Here is a 17,006-nt window from a genome sequence, read left to right on the forward strand (position 1 = left end):
ACCATCGCCTTGGGGTTGCACCCGAGGCTTGAAGCGGCAACTTAATCGGCGGGATGCGTCTGGCCAGGCGTGGAGTGATGGGATTGTTGATGAGGTTTGAGAGTCCGATGCTCCGGATGTGTGGGAGAGCAAGAATGGAGAGTTAGTATTGTTGTAGGACATCCGTCGAGGGAATCTCCGGGAAAGCTATCCAACGCCCGTCTTTGGCGTATCCTCAGATCTTGATGTCATTCCAACAGTTTGGTCTCTCGCACTTTGCGGTTCAACAACACATCCGAGAGATGGTAGTTTCAAAATCCCACTCATGAATTTCGCACGCAAAGCCAAGCTAGCACGAATAGGGTTACTTAACCCCAGTGTGAGTTGATGACTGGAGGAAGTGGAGAGCATCAGATCCCCTCTCTAGGGCCGCTAGTGGCAATTGGGCAGCTGAACCCCTTTCCCCGTTAACGCGCTTCCTGATCCTCCATCACCATCTCGTCGACACGTTGGTAACGACTTGAGTCCAATTCCCAGTCATCGGCTTCCCGCCACGTCAGTAGCCAAGATGTCGTATACATGGGTCAGTCATCTACCCCCCTTCTCCACCAAGACACCACCGGTGCTGACAGCCTGGGTCGCTCAAGGTCCCTGAAGAGACACCAACCCCGGAGAGCCTCCACACATGTTCAACATTTGAGCGTCCTCGACTCTTCCAGGACACCCGGGTGGCATCCGACTCTCGCAACGCGCAATGCAACCTGATCACCTTCCTTGCCGTGGTCCAGAAGCACAGGCTGCCCTTTCTGCGCGAGACAGACTGGCAACCGTCTCTGCTGGCCAGAAAGGGTGGCCCGCAAGATGTGACTCAGGAAACGCTGAGGGAGGGCATTGACTATGTCTACAAGCACGTGTCGGAAAAGGACAGGTCCTTCCCTAGCGAGACGTACCGTCGTCTTATTGACGAGATCAATTTTTGTGCCGCCCAGTTGTGAGGGATCACACACACGTTGCCCGTCTGCGTGGGATCTGCTGGGAGGTTCTGCTTGTGAAGCCCCTCGAGAGCAGTGAGGCGTGGTCAATCCTTGTTTTTGAAAAGGCTCAATGGGGTGATCTTTGGCAGTTTGCGAGGACTCCGGCTGGTCGGGAGTTGGGGTTCGAAGAGCGACTCAAGATATGCCTTGAGGTTGGCCGTGCCATTGCGGATATGCATTCCAATCGTGAGTTGCAGCTGTTCCCGTGGTCGCCACAGTGTTCACTGACTCTTGAACTGGTTAGACATCATACACGGCGATATAAAGCCTGAAAATGTCCTCATGTTGAAGAGGGAGGATGGCTCGCTATCAGCCAAAGTCGCCGATTTTGGCTACCTCGCCTCTTCTGGTGATAGTAGCAACCTGTTGGAGCTGCTCAATACCTCTCCATGGCATGCACCCGAGCGCCGGGAGCGTTCTAACCTTGCGCCAGCCGAGGTAATGACTGCGGATATCTTCTCCTTTGGCATGGTCTCTATGGTTTGTATTCGAAAAGCAGCTTTTGAAGATGGCGCACAGTCCCGATCATGTGCCCGTGTCCTGTTTGGATTACCTGAGTGACCCGGGGCTTGATAGGAGCCAGGCTATAGCAAACAAGCTTCGCCCCGCCAACTATCTGCCAGATCCAGCTATCTTGAAGATTTTCGCAGGCCAGCAGAGTTTCGCCGTGCAACTGGCACAAACACTGATCTCAGGACGGGATGGCCTTGACGGGAAGCTGGAGACTGAATTTAAGCCGCTTTTTGATGGTACTCTTGCACTGGATCCGAAAGAGCCTGTGGCTGACCTGAGAGTGTTACTTGAGCTCAAGGCCCCAGGTCCGTAAGTATCTGTCTATCAATGAGAGGAACAAGCTTTCAGTTGGTTATTACCATACTAACCAGGCGCAGGAACATGCAACCAATTGGCCTCGGCCCACATGTCAGAGGGTAGTTGATGTGGACTTTAAGGTACTTATGAGTCTATCCAGGTACATATTCATGCTTGATATACATCCGCTGGCCATATTGCCCATGTAGCTCTCGGATAGCCTGCGGAGGCTATATGCCTGTGACTTCCGACTGCGGTATTGCGTTCTCAGAGCCCTCGCCGAGATAGTGACACCCAATCCCGAGAGCCCATGCGCTGCCGACTTGGCACTTTGTCATGACCTTTGCTTTGGGAGCCTGAAAAAGACCAAGGAAGCGACGGGCAGTAAACCGGATCTTGACCTCGACACTGATCTGGCACAGAAAATGGCTGCACTGGATTTGGAAGGACTGGGCTTCGCCTGGGACGAAATGAGCCGCATTAACTCTAAGGTCGTGAGGTCATACGTCGAGCAAGACATTCTCGCCCAGGCCGCAGCAGTGACCAGACAGGACTTGGAACACGTGCAGCATCTATTGGGTCCCGGAAACACAGTGGCTCTAGACATCAAGTGCAGGTTGTTTGGGATTCTACTGGCTCAAGGTCGGTATGATAAAGCCAGAAGGCTCAACCCCAAAGTCATGACGGAGTCGACGGCCGCACTGGGTGCAAAGTACCGCCGGAGGCTCATGGCCTCGAATCATCTGGCCGTTATTGATTATCACCATTTCTACGAAGACGTTGAGGGTGAAGGTCAGAAGTTCCGGAATGCTATGCCACTGGCCGCTGAATTCTTTCACCAGTGGAAAGAGGCTTTTGGCGAACGCGATCTCGACACATTCAAGAGCATGAGCCTTTTGGCAGGGGTTGTCGTTGAGCAGACGCAATGGGTTCGAGCCAAGGAGATCCATACTTCTGGTGAGGATTACGAAAGAAACGCTGGGGCATGATCACCCAACGACCTTGAGGAGGGTGGCAACGCTATCGATACTGCTGTACAAGCTAGAGCAGTTCACCGAGGCGAAAAAGGTATGCGAAGAGGTCTTTTCAAACCGGAAAGAGGCTTCTCGGAGAGAACCACGCGGCCACTCTCTGTCACACGGCAAAAGCCAACCACTCGCAACCACCACCAACAACACTGTCGATACCACCGCAAGGAGGGGTAACTACACGTTGTGAACCAGTCGTCAAAGTGAGGCAGACAATCAGAAGGCATGATGGTTATCAAAGGAAGCCCACTGGCTCTGTAAGATATCGGAGGACTTGGCAGCGGCCTGATGCCAACAAGGGCACGGGCCAGGCAAGGGAGGATAAAATACGCGTTCAGGATCATCAAGACTGTATTTCCTTCTTCTTCTCGGTATCACGCTCTTCGAGGCCATTGAAGATCATTAGCCTGAATTGAACCATGAAGTTCCAAGCCCTGATATTACAGCCCTTGTCACACTCTCAATGCCATGAACCAAACTGGAGCTCGTTGACAGCGGCGATGATCCCTACGACTTGGCACCCTTTGAAACGTACACGAGGGGTATGCAAGCACTCCGTGACAATCACCGCACTTATACAGATTCCGTCATACACTTGACACGCAGAATGGCCGCCAAAGATGCCAGTGCCAGGAAACAGGCATTGGTCTTCCAGTGGACATTGTGCAAGTCTACGAGTGGAAGGATCCGATTCTGACGCGTGATGTGCGCGGCCTGTACCTGCAGACTCTGAGACTGGCCAAAGCCCTGAATGAAGACCAAGACAACAAGGACTTACTTGACCAGGCGCTCGGGTATCTGCAGTGGGTCCTTGGCGACTGTGCAAAGAAGCTGGGGGAGGCCAACAATTTTGCGCGCGAGGTGGTCCTGGAAATGGGGCGGGCTAACATGGCGAGAGGCGAACTGGAAGAAGGCACTGAGCAGATTGGTACTGTGGTGGATGTACGAACTGCCCAGTATGGAGAGGATCATCTTGATGCTCGTGGTTTTAGAGATGGAGGCGGAGGGGGCCTGGGAGATGGGCTTACAGGCTCGGGCACTTGATTGCTTGAAGGATTGTATCGAGGAGGCGAAAGCACTTGTGCGGTTTGAGCATGGGTTTACCAAGAGAATTCGAGAACGCTGGCAGATGTGGGCTAGCCTTGGCAACGGTGGAAGAGGCAACTCTAGCGGGGGAGGCAGTAGGGGGGGAGGTAATCGGGGGAGGGTAATAGAGGACGGGGCAATAGGGGAAGGGGAAGTAGGGGGCGGGGCGGGTAGGAAGCGGGAAAGAGGGGTATGTAGAAGACGACTATGGGCAGTAAGTCAGGAACGTTGGCAGGTTTCTACGCTGGGTAGATGGTGAAAGATCTGTTCGCGCACAAATTCACATTTCGATACACATATTCAACCTGGCAGGTAACACAATGGACGGTTTCTACCCACCCGGCAGAGCAAGAATTATCCTGTTGGGCGATAATTTATTTGGCACTTTATGGTGTGACATTCATATTGGCAAGTGCCGAGTGGAACGAGAGCATTGATGCGACACTCTGGTCCCAAAGCCACGTCCCGATGCTGCCCTAGAAGAAATTATATCAGCTTTTCTAAAGTGCGGACGCGTTGGTCACTATGCCGTCAGCAATATTTGAGAAAATGAGTTGGTTCTTGGGTTGTAGAGATGGAGCCAGATTTAGACTTGAGGACATCTTGCGTTGGAAGCAAAGAGGGACGAGTGCCTATACCTTGTTCATGGGGCTGTAGATGATGTTGCTTAAGCGCTTGGTGCGACATACTTAAATGTGTTTGTTTGTTGCTAGGTATGGCGTGATGGTATGAGGGCGGTTTGTGGGAACGATACTGAAATCATCCTTTGGGTTTCAGCATGAAGCACATCAAATAGCGGAGGTACCTGGCCTTTGCGGAACTCATCCATCTCCTCCTATAACTCGCAGCTCGGCAATCGAGTTTGACTCCGTATCTGCATGATCCAGATTAACACCAGTCCCTCGATAGGTATCTGCCTTGCTTGCCGGATTGCAGAGGGGGTGTTACACTACATTTGCCAGTACGGAAGGTATCGTCAGGAACCGCAGCTTGGATGCCCTCGTTGACCCTTTTGATGACCTACTTCGCATGGCGATCAATTAGAATATCCTGTGGGCTAGGTTTCACAGCATTGAAGTTGGTCACTTCTTTGACGGTCAGGACGGCAGGCTCAACACCTGAGGTGAGACTGGGTTACCAGTCCCACTCGCTAGAAGAAGGTGATACACTCACCGAGTTCTCTTGCACTATTCCGCTATCTCCGAGGTCACTAGCGCAATTCTTCCCAACTGTCAGTCACGTTCAATGCTACTGTTGCAGTGACGGGACGAGACCAAAAACCCCGAGCTATCCGTTCGCTTGGGAATAAGGTGGTCCTGTCAAATAGATTAAGTCGGTAGTTCGACCTTTCAAGCCATTCAAGCGAGGAAAATAGGAAGGATCATGTGGCATCAGGGACTGCATGGAAGAAGCCGTTGGGGATTCTGAAGGGAGTTTTTTGTGCCGCGCTATTGCAGTTTAAGAACAGGGAAACTCGATGGCTATGCTGTGGGAAATATAGTGTGTTTAATATCAAGCAATAAGCGATTTCCAGGCGCCCGGTTCTGCTCTGTGAAACTCAGCCCTGCCCATAGGTTAAGTGACGAATTGACAGCTAAAGATCGACAATCTTGACAGGCGGGGGGACCTGGGGTAACCGTGCTGGATCGGACCAGACCAAAGAAATAAAGCTGCGGATTTAACACAGTTTTCGATCTACATACCCGATGAATCCCTCAATCACGAAAGTGACGGTCATAGCTACGCCACGGCGTATAAGCTAATAGCACCGAATCGCATGGCTGTACTTTGCAGTCTCCTCGGAACAACTTGCCGATAGGTCCTATTGCTCCTCAGCCACGCAACAAAAGCTGGTCGCTGATGGGCGTGGCCCCCCTTCTCGAATTTTGAAACCAATCAGTGCTTACCCTTTGCGAAGGAGCAGGTGCAATCTCCCTCAGAGAACACGAACAGAATGCCGGCATCCTAAGGTTACATTCTTCGCACTGCGACGTTGGGACCGTGCAGGAAGGATGTTAGCGAACTGACACATCCCGCAGGCTGTCGTTGGGACGGTGGCACCCCATGCAGATCAAAGCCGGGCTTCGCACTTCAGCGAGTCCGTTAAGGGATGCCGAACCCCTATCGTTCTTCCAGAAGCTTACGAGCTTAAAATAGATGAATATTGCGACGGTGATATACATCTTGTTTCTCACAGCATTAATACAACGCCATCGCTAACTCCGCGAACCACCATAGTTACCCCTGGGTATTGTTAGTGGTGGGCTTTTACAATATGGACAGGTTCGAGAAAGGATTCGTAAGCTCTTCAATAGTGTGATGCCAACTTCCAGCCGCCGTAACGCTCAATAATCAATACGCCCATAGCAGACTAACAAGGTTGGCCGTTTGAACTTAAAAAGATGAGATGACGGGTGGCGCCGGCTCAGATTAGGTCTGTACGACTAACCTCGACCTTGGCATAAGGGACGTTTGTAGGCCAAGCAGACGTCGGATGCGATATGCAGCCGTCTTACTCATGCACTGAGATCTCGACCTGATTCATGTGATTAAGAAGAAGCTCGTCGGATCTTGTGTGACCAATGCCAGAGCCCTGGAAACCAACACGAACAACGATGACGCTCTGGCAAGGTTGACAAGGACCACTTGCTCCTGGGAGCAGCCACGTGCAGCCGCATATCACATATCTCCACTGCTTACTTACTTTCCTACCCATGAGCCATGGGTCCTAGGTACTGTTCCTCCCGACAAAAACGGCCCCCGCGCCACACTGACCTTGACAGCTCGCGGGTGCGCTGCGCTCGGCCGAATCCTTCTTCACACCGAACTCTGCTCCATTCCCAGGGTAGTTTGGATACCAACTAGGTTCCCATCACGAGAGCCCTCTGACTCCTAACCGCAGTCACCCACTACGGAATGTGTAACCCCCCGTGCGGCCCTAATTTTCATCCCATATTGCGACCCTAACGTTGACGCAAGGTACACTCCGCGGCTCGTACCACGTGGCCCCATGTCCCTCGTCTGAACAATAGGGGCACCCGCAAGCTGGGAGCAAAGACCCAATCCGAGCTTGTCACCATTCAAGGAAAGGATCGTCACCTTGCAGCTTTTATTGACATCTAGCGCCTCCTCTGGCATCAACATCAGCCATGACAAGCCCTCGAGAGCTGATGTCGTATATACGAGACGGCACAAAGTTCCTCGACAGCTTCATCGTGTATCAGGCACTGATACCTAGTCGTTCAGGAACAAACATGACAATGCTTAGACACGGCTCTTTGATCCCGCAGGGTGTGTGCTCAAGCTGACCACCACCGCCATCCCCACGCTCTGGACGAATGCGGCGCTGTTAAAATTACCATCACCAATGCTTCCCTTTTCTGTGAAGTCTGCCTGGAGCGGTGGCATGATCGGTCCGCCGTTGCGGATGAGGCAGGATGAAGCTATCCTCGTGGACATGGAGTTATCGGGCTGGCCGGAAGCCTTCCTATACCCTGGAGGAAATATTGATTTCAAAGACGCCTTCGTTGAAGACATCACGAGTATAAGAAGATGGCCATGTGCGCGTTATCAAACACCTTTGTCTCACATCCTCAAGCTGAGAAAGAGCTTTCGGCATACTACCTACTTCTTACACTCTTTTGATATCATTATTTTGATTGACCAGCCGGTCCATCAGACACTATGAAGCAGACGCTTCTTGCCCTCGGGGCTTTCTTTACAGCCGTCACGGCTATCGCCCTTCCTCTTGACTCTTTGCAGTCGAACCCTCATCTCACACCTCTGAAGCCTCGTCAGGGTTGTGAAAACACTCCGACTTCCCGTGAATGCTGGGGAGAGTTTGGTCTCGATACCAATTACTACACCACCTGGCCCAACACCGGAAACACTAGGGAGTACTGGCTCTCTGTCCAACAGGGAGACTGCTCCCCTGACGGCTACCTTCGAACATGCATGACCTTTAACGGCACTATTCCTGGCCCCACGATCTTTGCCGATTGGGGTGATGACCTTGTCATCCATGTCACCAATAACATGCTGGAGAACGGGACAGCCATTCACTGGCATGGTCTCCATATGAGGGATAACTCTCTTAATGATGGTATGTTGACTTTCTCATACTACTCCCCCACGAGGGATCATAATGTTAACGGGTGTTGATAGGCGTGCCTGGCGTTACTCAGTGTGGTATCCGCCCTGGTGACACCCAAACCTACCGGTTCAAGGTCACCCAATATGGCTCGACTTGGTACCACTCTCATTTCTCTCTGCAGTACGCTGAAGGTCTCTTTGGCGGCATGATCTTCAATGGTCCCGCTACTGCAGACTATGAGGTTGACCTTGGCAACTTGTTCCTCTCTGACTGGGGCCACACCGAGGCATTCCATCTCTGGAGTACTGTCGCCAAGGGCGGTAGACCTCCCACGCTTGAAACAGGTCTCATCAACGGCACCAACACCATTACCCCTAACTGCAACCCTGCCACCGACGCTCGCTGCGTTGGACAGGGTGCAAAGCACGAGATCATTTTCAAGGAGAACACAACATATCTCATCCGTCTCGTCAATCCAGCTGTTGACTCAGTGTTCGACTTCAGCATTGATCAGCATGACCTGACTGTTATCGCCCAAGATCTTGTCCCAATCAAGCCTTACACCACAGACTCGGTTCAGATCTCGATGGGTCAAAGATATGATATCGTCGTCACAGCCAAACCCAAGAACAAGACCGCCGACGGCAACTACTGGCTCCGCGCCGGACTCATCGCAGGATGCAGCGGTCCCAACCTCAACGCTGCAAGCATCACCGGCATTGTCCGCTACGACGAGGATAGCACTGCACTCCCCTCCTCCACCAACCACAACACCATTTCCACCAGCTGCCTCGGCGAACCTCTCGCCAGTCTCAAGCCCTACCTCGAACTGAACGTGACAAACATGTTCAACACCACCCTCGAGAACCTGGGCACCAGGCCACAGGGCGTCGACGGCGCGGAGTGGTTCCAGTGGACGCTCAATACCTCCTCCCTGCACCTCGACCCGTCCCACCCCACGCTGGAGCACGTCTTCAACAACGAAAGCATCTTCCCCACCCCTTACAACGTGGTGGGCGTGCAGCCTTCCGGCACCGGTGAGCAGCAGTGGCAGGTGCTCATCATCCAAGACCAAACTCAGATTGGGTAAGTTTCTTCCCCTTCCCTTTCCCCTCACCATCCATCATTGACTAACGCTCCTTCTCAGCGCCGCCCACCCAATTCACCTCCACGGTCACGACTTCTGGGTACTGGCCGCAGTTCCCCAAGCAACCTTCAACGGCGACACCTCCGGTTTCAACACCGCCAACCCCTCCCGCCGCGACGTCGCCGTCCTCCCCGGGCGCGGCTACCTCGCTATCGCGTTCGAGCTCGACAACCCCGGTGCTTGGCTGGTGCACTGTCACATTGCCTGGCACGCCAGCCAGGGCTTGTCCCTGGAATTTGTCGAGAGCCAGAGCAAGATCAGGAGCGGACTGCTGCAGAGGGACATCGATGAGTTTGAGCGGACTTGCCAGAGGTGGACGGGCTGGCCGCCTGTTCACCCGCAGGAGGACTCTGGTATCTAAGGGAGATTTCAGGCTCCTAGGAGGTGGTAATTTCATTTGTCCCTGCTGTACCTACATGGGGGTTTCTTTGAGTTTTTGGGTCTTGGATAACTGGTTGGTGGTTGCGCATAGACGGGGTCTCGTTATGGGGTTGTGTTAGTGTATAAGAACACTCTCAAGTTATTTTGTGCAGGGTAACAAACTGACAGGGAAATGTACTTTTCGATTAGGTTTGTCATTGAAACATTGGTTCGTGTGCACTATGTGGGGATGAGTGATGTTTGGATGAGAGATGTGTGGGTAAGTGGTGCCTTCGAGAGTAATGTTTCAATGACCAAGCGAATCCTGGACAGTCGTATCTTATGAGATGAGAAGTGCCTGGATAAATCATGCCTGAACAGGTAAGGTAATGTCATGATGAGTCGTGCCGGAATAAGCTATGTTGTGACGGTTGATGCCTCACACATAAGGATTTCCTACAACGACAATGTCTGTATGAAAATGTCTGATTGACCAAATTGCTTGATCAGTGATGTCTAGATAAGTGATGCCTGGGCAAATGGCACCCGGATGTGCGAGGGAGGGTGTAAGAGACTACACCTATTGCATTGTTGGGTAGCGTAGATGAAGTAGCGTTGGGTTATTCGTCCGACGAGGTTCGTACTGCCTCCTTTGCTCTCGTCTGTTCACTGACTGCGTTGCAATTGCCCATCACGGATTTATGAGTATATGTTTCCAGGCAATAGACGGAACGCTACAGCCAACGCGAATGGCGTTCCTGCTCTCAAGTGGACCTCCACAAGTCACTGTCGGTCCATATATCGTACACAAATCACACTTATTGAGCCTCTTCCAGTCTTGGAATATACACCTGCTCAATCCTCAGTCTCATGACCCTCTCAGCAGAAGCAGGATCCATCCCCTTTCCCTGCTCGGGACCAGCCCTCATCATCTTGCCGACCAAGAATCCCAGCTTGCCCTGGGGGTAGGCTTTGCTCTTTCCCTGCTTAAACTTGAGGAAGTCCTGCAACACCTTCTCCTGGCCCTCGATCACCTCATCAGCAATGGCCGCATAGTCTGCCTCGTTAATTTCCTCGTACCACAAATCTTGACTGTCAATCTGCTCAGTCACTCCACCAGTCGCAATCGTTCCCCGGAAAACATCCCAGAGCAAATCCTTCGCCACCTTGGCCGTGACCTTCTTCTGATGCAAGTAAAACAAAATGGCAGCCAAATCCTGCTCCGGCACTTGACTGGTGACCTCCTTAGCAGCGGCCTCCCCCACCTCTTCCGCCTCAGCCAACTTCCCCAACTCATGCAGACACCAATTTGCCGCCAGCATCGTATGCCTCTGCTCCCCCCCTTCCACCGCCTCAACCCCTAACATCCTCTCCAACTCCTCCAACACCCCATAAAAGTACTCCAACCTCCCCTCCATCAACATCAACGCCATCGCATCCCTCTCGCTCAACCCAAACCTCCCCATCAATACCCCAACCTCCTCATCCGGCAACATCCCCATCGTTTCCCCCAACCTCTCCACCAAGTCCCTCCCAATCACCACCGGCCCCAAATCCGGATCAGGCATATACCTATAATCCACCTCCCCCTCCTTCCCTCTCAACCTCCTCGTCTCCATACTCCCCAAGCTCCACCCCCTCGTCTCCCCTTCAATCCTCCCCCCTTCCTCCAACACCCTAATCTGCCTATCCCTCTCAGCAATAATCGCATCCTCCACCGCCTTAAAACTACTCAAATTCTTAATCTCCGTCCTCGTCCCCAGCTCTTCTTCCCCAGTCCTCTTGACAGAAACATTGACATCCGCTCGTAAACCACCTTGCTCCAGCCCAGAAATACAAGCATCAACGCTCTTAAGCAGCATCTGCACCTTCCTCACAAATGCCGCCGCTGTGGCAGGGCGGTGGATACACGGCTCGGTGATGATTTCCACCAGCGGCACACCCACCCTGTTGAAATCAAGATAGTGCGTCGAGTTAGGTTGCGCGAGCGTCTTGGCCGTGTCCTGCTCCATTTGGACTTGTTTTATCCCCACTGTTACCTGCTCCCCGTCTTCTGCTGCGATGCCATCTCGCGGGTACAAGGTTACCGAACCTGATCGGGCAAAGGGGTGGTAATACTGCGTTATTTGGTAACCAGAAGGTTGGTCCCAGTGGAAGTAGTGTTTTCGGTCGAATCGGGAGATGAACTCGATGTGGCAGTTGAGGGCTAGGGCGGCGCGGATGGCGGGGATGAGGGCTGTTGGCTGGAATGAGGGTTGGGAGCCGGGGATGGCGAGGTCGAAGGGGGCGACGTGGGTGTTGGGGTGGTGGTGGTGGGCTGCGTCGTCAGAGCTGCTGCTGGGGGTCGAGGCGGGGGAGAAGAGCTTGGAGGGGGTGTTGAGTTGGGCATGAATTTCGATGCCGACGGTGAGGTCCCAGCCGGGGACGGTTTGGTTGTCGGATTTTTTTAGCTTTTTCTTGGGGGAGCCGGAAAGTTTGGCGGCTTTGGCTTGGTCTTTGAGTTGTTTGCGGAGGGGGATAATCTGGGGTTGCTGGTCGGAAGGGGTTGTAGGGGTGGTGGACAAGGTTCGGAGGGGCAGTATTGGTGGTGCGAGGGTGGATGATCTAAGATGGAGGCAGCCGCGGCGGGTTAATTGGCCGGTTAGAAGGTATTTCCTCAGCTCGGTGGTGGGTATTCGCGCCATGGTTGCGGTGTTGACTTTGCCATCTTTAAAAAAAGTTCCGAGGCTGCATTGGGATGATGTTGAAGCTTGGGTGCGGCTTTGGAGGTGGCCCAAGCTCCTTTCCATTGTTGCCAAGACTTGCCGCTAAATGTGGAGTCTGCTCCACAATCTCCACACTCTTGCCACAATATAATTATGACACTTGAGTAGGTTAGCATGCCTTTGAAGGTCAATTCATAGGTCTTTAAAAATAGTTTTAAAGGACACTAAAGATAGTTTAAACGCCTTTAAAGATAATTTAAACCCTTTTACTAATAGTATCCAAAAGATCATGAAAAGCCCTGTAAAGAAAGTTAACAGGTGTCACAGTGAAGCCAACAGGTAGGACGGACCGTGTGTGGGGTACGACACGCACAGTCAATCGTTAGTAGAACTAATCAGGACGGGGAATAGCTTCATGTTACAACCTGCACCGGGAGTGGATACAGACTGCAAGGCAGTACGCCAGAGGTGAATATGACAGGATGATCGAAGGTTGTGACAAGCGTCTCAGACATGGGTTCACTGTCAACAACAGGTCGTTCTAACAAAGAGCTACTGAGAGTAGATTGTAGACAAATGAACTTGATTGCTTGCATGAGGAATCAGATTCCTCGACATGGGGAGCGCCGGGCACTGCCTCCTATTTATGTGAAGCTATGTACATATGTTTCTGAAGTATCTTTGTACCTTGCTCAGTGTGCTCAGTGGTCTTGGCGGCTGAGCAGACTGAGCAACCTTTCATGATCGATGTGCTCAGTGTGCTCAGTGGTCTTGGCCACTGATCAGACTGAGCACCTCCTGATTGGTCGTATGGGGGCTTATGGGTCTTTCCATCCCTGGCCCAATGATTGGCCGAGGTGTCCAGCACCTCGGGTACCACCCAGTGGTTCCTGTACGGGGGTATTACGCTCGGGGCGTAACACGTTTCCTCTCCTCCCTGGAGTCATGGGTGGAGGACATACTTCGTCAGTTGTTTAATCCTCTTTCAGAAAGCTACGTACTAACCCTACCCCCTGGGAAGGAGAAAGGCTGACAGCTTCATTGAGCAAAGCCCATATCACAATCTTCCGTCGGATCGGAATGGTTTTATGTATACCGGCTCATGGGTTAAACGAACAGCAAAGTACTTCTGTTGTTTTTGATCACACTCCTACTGATCATGCCGGTGGTTTTTTGCAATCTCACCAACACCTTGTCGATCAGAATCTTCGTAGTCATGGCATGCACCATCTCTTACCTCGTCATACTCTTCGCGCTAACCAAGTCAAGGACCATGGACTTGGTGTTGGCAGGTGCAACGTGAGTTCTCGAGCCCACCCTCCCCAAGACTTGTGTGTAGCCTTGGTGTGTACTCATACGAGACTTTTTGGTATGCCACCGTTCTTATTGTCTTTGTGTCCAGTACCACGGACCACTAGAATATTTGGAATGGCAACAACACAGCTTTCTAGGGATAGCAGCCTTTTCAGCCGGTCGTTCTATAGATCTTGGTGTACATATGCTACAAAACATCCATGCACACACATCACACATAAAACGAACGTGCTACCACCGCACTTAACCCCCAGATCACCACAGATCGGCGTGGGTACGTCTCGAACCTACTCTGGGTCCAAATACAGCCTCACAAACGCATAATCCTCAGGACTACCTGCGATCGTGGGAACCGTTCACAAAATTCACTCCCTCCATCCTCAGATCAGCCAGGCTGATTATAAATGCGGCAAAAACTCCGTCCACTCCACCGTCTCATACAACCCCCTCGGCGCCCCCCTCAAACTCACAAAAGCCTCCACAACCAAATACACCCTCGCAACCACAAAAGCCCCCAAAACCACATACACCCCCAACCTCTGTCCCCACCTCACCAGTTTCCCCCGCCCCTTGCCATCTTTCCCCGTCAAAGTAATCGGCATAGAAGGATTAACCCCCGAAACCCACCCATCAAACCCAGGCCAGCACTGTCTCGCAGAGAAAAAACCCCACAACACCACACCCGAAGCCGTTATCGTCAACGCAGAAACAATCCACAGTATCCTCTCTGCCTCTGCAACAAAGCTAAACGTCTCGAAATTGTTGAAGCCCGCTGAGCAATGCAGCGCTCCATAAGCTGCGGCTGTGGCAGCGAGTACGGCACGGAGGCGGTCACGGTGGATGTTGACTTGGCCGAGGGAGAGCTTATGGAGAGAGGGGAAGTTGACTATGTGAGGGGCGAGGTAATCTGCCTCGCCGAAGAAGTGGGCTAGTTTGGGGCCGAAGCCGAGGGTGAAGTAGTAGGGCTGGTAGTCGGGACGGGAGGAGCAGAGGGTACGCAGGCGGTCGGCGGCGTGGGAGGCGGTTTGGAGGAGGGGAGGGGGGATTAATGGTCGAGTTTGCGCGGTAGGATCGGTGGAGGAGGGAGGTTTTTGAGCGTCGGGGAAGCCACGGCGGCAGTAGCGGCTGTGTCGCATGGAGAAGGTGTCGTATGGCGGCTTGAAGTAATCGAGGCATTGAGGGGAGACCAGGGGTGCGTTCAGGTTGAATTGGTAGCGATAACTGGTGTTTCTTGCATTTTGTGGTCTCTTGCTCTCAGCTGTGGCCGTGTCGGTTTCGGACCAGAGCTGACCAAAGCCGAGGAAGGCAGCTGGGTTCCTGGAGCCAGGTGACCCGATGGAGAGGTGAGTCCTCAGTTCTGACAGCTCTTGACGGGAAGTCTGCAAGGCAAGTGCGGGTGTTTGATCTGGCGAGGAAAGTGCTGGCGATGGATAACTCTCTGGCAGTCTCCAAATCCTTTCGTCATCTTCGTCTTCCACCACATGCACAAAGCACCTGATGTCCATGATTCCGTGCTCATCCACGCCACTTGTCTCTGGCGAGCAGAGGTGCATGAGCGCCAGCGCCTCGCTCCTTCTCTCATCAACTGGGAGCAACGTCGGCACCAGAATATCCAAGGGCTTGTGCCACCACAGCAGGTAGATACCCAGCGCACAAGCAACATGCCCGCAGGTGTTGATCTCCAATAAAGATATTGGCAGATGCTTTGCTGCTCGACCGATCACCTGAATCACCATCCACCCAGCCTGGAAACAAACAATGCTTTTTGCCAGCCAATCTGCCTTGCTCTTATCCCTAATCTGGGACTCTTGAATAGTAGGCAGATCCCCCAAGAACGACAACAGTCTGATACCCTCAGCGGTAACAGTCACTCGCCTCGGCTTTCCATCGACATCCATCCCAGCAGACTCAGGGAGATCAGCCACAAAGCCGCCCATAACGGCAAAGAAGCACTGCCCAATATCCCAGACTTGCCCGTTACCACCCCGACTCTTGACATCAATTTCGATTTGCCCCTTCAGCCAGGTAGCGACAATGAACTGCGCTGCTGCTGTAGCCACAACCACCTCAGGCGCGAAGATTCCGTAGACGACCCATTTCGCCTTGTCGAGAAACTGAAGCCGAAGGCTGTTACTGTGAGACTCGGGTGGTACGTTGAGGTGGAGTGCTGAAGAAGACGCAAAGTGTGAGGGTAACGACACATGAAAAGACAAGAGAGAAGGTACCCCGCCCATTGGGTTCAGGCTGCCAGGCTATTTTGTCATCCTCTCCAACGACGAAGCCCAAGAAGAGGAGAAATAGCACGGCGCTAAATGTTGCCATTTGGCTGAAGCACCATCATCATTTTCAGCACTTCTGCTGCACAAGTCAAACCTGAGGTGCGGTTGGGAAGGGCTTTTGACCTGCCCAAGATAACGACAACACCTGCAGCTGAAAGATTGAGGTTTTGTGGGCGTTGCTGAGAAGTTGCCCACTTAGTATGAGTGTGCCTGGATAAGCCGACTCCTCAACGAATGAGAATGCTACAATTCTCCAAGTTCCGTCTTATGGTCTGACGTATCCACACCTGATGCGACTTTGCTGGATTACTTCCTTGGCTGGGGTTTGTGTCGAGGAGGCTGAAGAAACAAGATAAGGCAGACTGGACAAGATGGGTTAAACCTGCTGTGATGTGTAGGTAACTGGTGATTCTCCAGATTGTGTTCGACACAACCATGAGGCCGTAAGCCACGGGGACGGGTTTTGCACGAATACTTCACTTCAGCATCGAAAGAATTCGGTGATTCATTTTCACCTTTGATTGCAACGTTCATCAAGTTTCATCAATTTACGCAAACCTCCCCTCTAGCCCCTACCTGTCATCGCCCTGCGCCACGGCGATCAAAAAGCCACCCTTAATCCCCCCTGCCCTCGCCTCTCCTCTCTATTCATCCTCGACCAACAACCCTCACACGCAGTCCCGCTGTGCCGGGGAATAAACCACTCCGAAACCTCATAATACGTCATCATTCACCGCTTCTCCCTCAGGAACCTCAGCAACCCCCTTTTCTACCGGCACCCACCTGGTCTCTTTCGCCAGCATGTCCTTCGCCAGCTCCGCAACGTTTGCCTTGTGTTCATCAATCTCGGCCTTCATTTCGGAGTTGATCTTCCATTCTGGGGGATATGGTCTGTTGGACGAGCTGGCGGACTGTCTGTAGCTGCTAGTAGGGGTGACATTTTGGCCGGTAGGTTGCTGCTGCTGCTGTGATCCCGCTGGCTGACAGATCGATATCGACAGGGGCGACATTGCCAGTGACATATTGCTGCTGCTATAATCAGCTGGCTGAATAATCGACATTGATATGGCCGACGGTACCACTAGCATATTGTTGCTGCTGTGATCCGCCGACTTCTTAAGGAGGCGCGCCACTATGGCGAGCAGGAGCGTTGGTCTGAGCCTCCTCCTGT

At 52.6% G+C, this 17,006-nt stretch overlaps 5 protein-coding genes across 5 annotated transcripts; 3 read left to right on the forward strand and 2 right to left on the reverse strand.

Moving 5' to 3' along the window:
• Window positions 1-346: 346 nt before the first annotated feature.
• Window positions 347-974, forward strand: QC762_0087000 (uncharacterized protein; the record flags this gene model as incomplete). Its single annotated transcript, XM_062884004.1, has 2 exons — window positions 347-562; window positions 627-974. Exons 1-2 carry the CDS (start codon window positions 548-550, stop codon window positions 972-974), a joined length of 363 nt encoding a protein of 120 aa, XP_062742743.1. The 5' UTR covers window positions 347-547.
• Window positions 975-1,186: 212 nt separating this feature from the next.
• QC762_0087010 (uncharacterized protein) lies at window positions 1,187-2,812 on the forward strand (the record flags this gene model as incomplete). The annotated part of the gene is given in 4 exon segments (XM_062884005.1): window positions 1,187-1,199; window positions 1,258-1,493; window positions 1,513-1,835; window positions 2,044-2,812. The coding sequence occupies 4 exon segments, from the start codon at window positions 1,187-1,189 to the stop codon at window positions 2,810-2,812; spliced, it is 1,341 nt and encodes a 446-aa protein (XP_062742744.1).
• Window positions 2,813-6,229: 3,417 nt separating this feature from the next.
• Window positions 6,230-9,786, forward strand: QC762_509860 (uncharacterized protein). The gene is made up of 3 exons (XM_062891398.1): window positions 6,230-8,039; window positions 8,102-9,116; window positions 9,178-9,786. Exons 1-3 carry the CDS (start codon window positions 7,622-7,624, stop codon window positions 9,536-9,538), a joined length of 1,794 nt encoding a protein of 597 aa, XP_062742745.1. The 5' UTR covers window positions 6,230-7,621; the 3' UTR covers window positions 9,539-9,786.
• Window positions 9,787-10,355: 569 nt separating this feature from the next.
• On the reverse strand, window positions 10,356-12,221 carry QC762_509870 (uncharacterized protein; the record flags this gene model as incomplete). The annotated part of the gene is made up of 1 exon (XM_062891399.1): window positions 10,356-12,221. One exon carries the CDS (start codon window positions 12,219-12,221, stop codon window positions 10,356-10,358), a length of 1,866 nt encoding a protein of 621 aa, XP_062742746.1.
• Window positions 12,222-13,954: 1,733 nt separating this feature from the next.
• QC762_509895 (uncharacterized protein) lies at window positions 13,955-15,790 on the reverse strand (the record flags this gene model as incomplete). The annotated part of the gene is made up of 1 exon (XM_062891400.1): window positions 13,955-15,790. One exon carries the CDS (start codon window positions 15,788-15,790, stop codon window positions 13,955-13,957), a length of 1,836 nt encoding a protein of 611 aa, XP_062742747.1.
• Window positions 15,791-17,006: the final 1,216 nt, after the last annotated feature.

This window comes from Podospora pseudocomata, chromosome 5, assembly GCF_035222375.1.
Source record: "Podospora pseudocomata strain CBS 415.72m chromosome 5, whole genome shotgun sequence".
Classification (NCBI taxonomy): Eukaryota; Fungi; Ascomycota; class Sordariomycetes; order Sordariales; family Podosporaceae; genus Podospora; species Podospora pseudocomata.

Coding starts and splice junctions, on each gene's coding strand:
- QC762_509860 (XM_062891398.1), top strand. CDS start 7,622: ATGAAGCAGACGCTTCTTGCCCTCGGGGCTTTCTTTACAGCCGTCACG. Junction 8,040..8,101: donor GGATAACTCTCTTAATGATG/GTATGTTGACTT, acceptor GGGTGTTGATAG/GCGTGCCTGGCGTTACTCAG. Junction 9,117..9,177: donor CAAGACCAAACTCAGATTGG/GTAAGTTTCTTC, acceptor GCTCCTTCTCAG/CGCCGCCCACCCAATTCACC.